General features: G+C 51.1%; 1 protein-coding gene across 1 annotated transcript in view; it reads left to right on the top strand.

The window, feature by feature from the left end:
* Positions 1-358, top strand: part of CLPB (ClpB homolog, mitochondrial AAA ATPase chaperonin) — a 74,138-nt gene that overhangs the window by 53,758 nt on the left and 20,022 nt on the right. Inside the window, exon 9 of the mRNA XM_018574124.1 lies at positions 1-39. This exon is cut by the window's left edge and continues 6 nt beyond it. Coding sequence (XP_018429626.1) covers positions 1-39 — 39 coding nt within the window. The remainder of the gene's footprint in view (positions 40-358) is intronic.

The following is a 358-nucleotide window of genomic DNA, read 5'->3' as shown; positions in this document are numbered from 1 at the left end:
ATCCGACTTGATATGTCCGAGTTCCAGGAGAAGCACGAGGTATGTACAGCAGATTCGGGAAAGGATATGTTTGTGGGGAAGTGGAGGAGGGGGGTGCACATTCAGTGGGAACACACATAGTTGGGGGGCATTGGATTGGGAAACATATATATTGGGGATGGTGGGTGGGACCATTTGATGGTAAGAGACTTGTACAGTCAGGTGAGGCCCATTGGATTGGGAAAGATATGTAAAGTGTGGGGGGAGGGACCCCATTGGATGGGGGAGAGAAATGTATAGTTGTGGGGGGCCCATTGGATGAGGAGACGCGCTTAGTTGATTGGGGCCCATTGGATGGGGAGAGATGCATATAGATGGG

Source organism: Nanorana parkeri, unplaced genomic scaffold (assembly GCF_000935625.1).
Source record: "Nanorana parkeri isolate BGI_ZX_2015 unplaced genomic scaffold, ASM93562v1 scaffold2751, whole genome shotgun sequence".
Classification (NCBI taxonomy): Eukaryota; Metazoa; Chordata; class Amphibia; order Anura; family Dicroglossidae; genus Nanorana; species Nanorana parkeri.
This window is presented reverse-complemented; position numbering and strand designations above follow the sequence as displayed.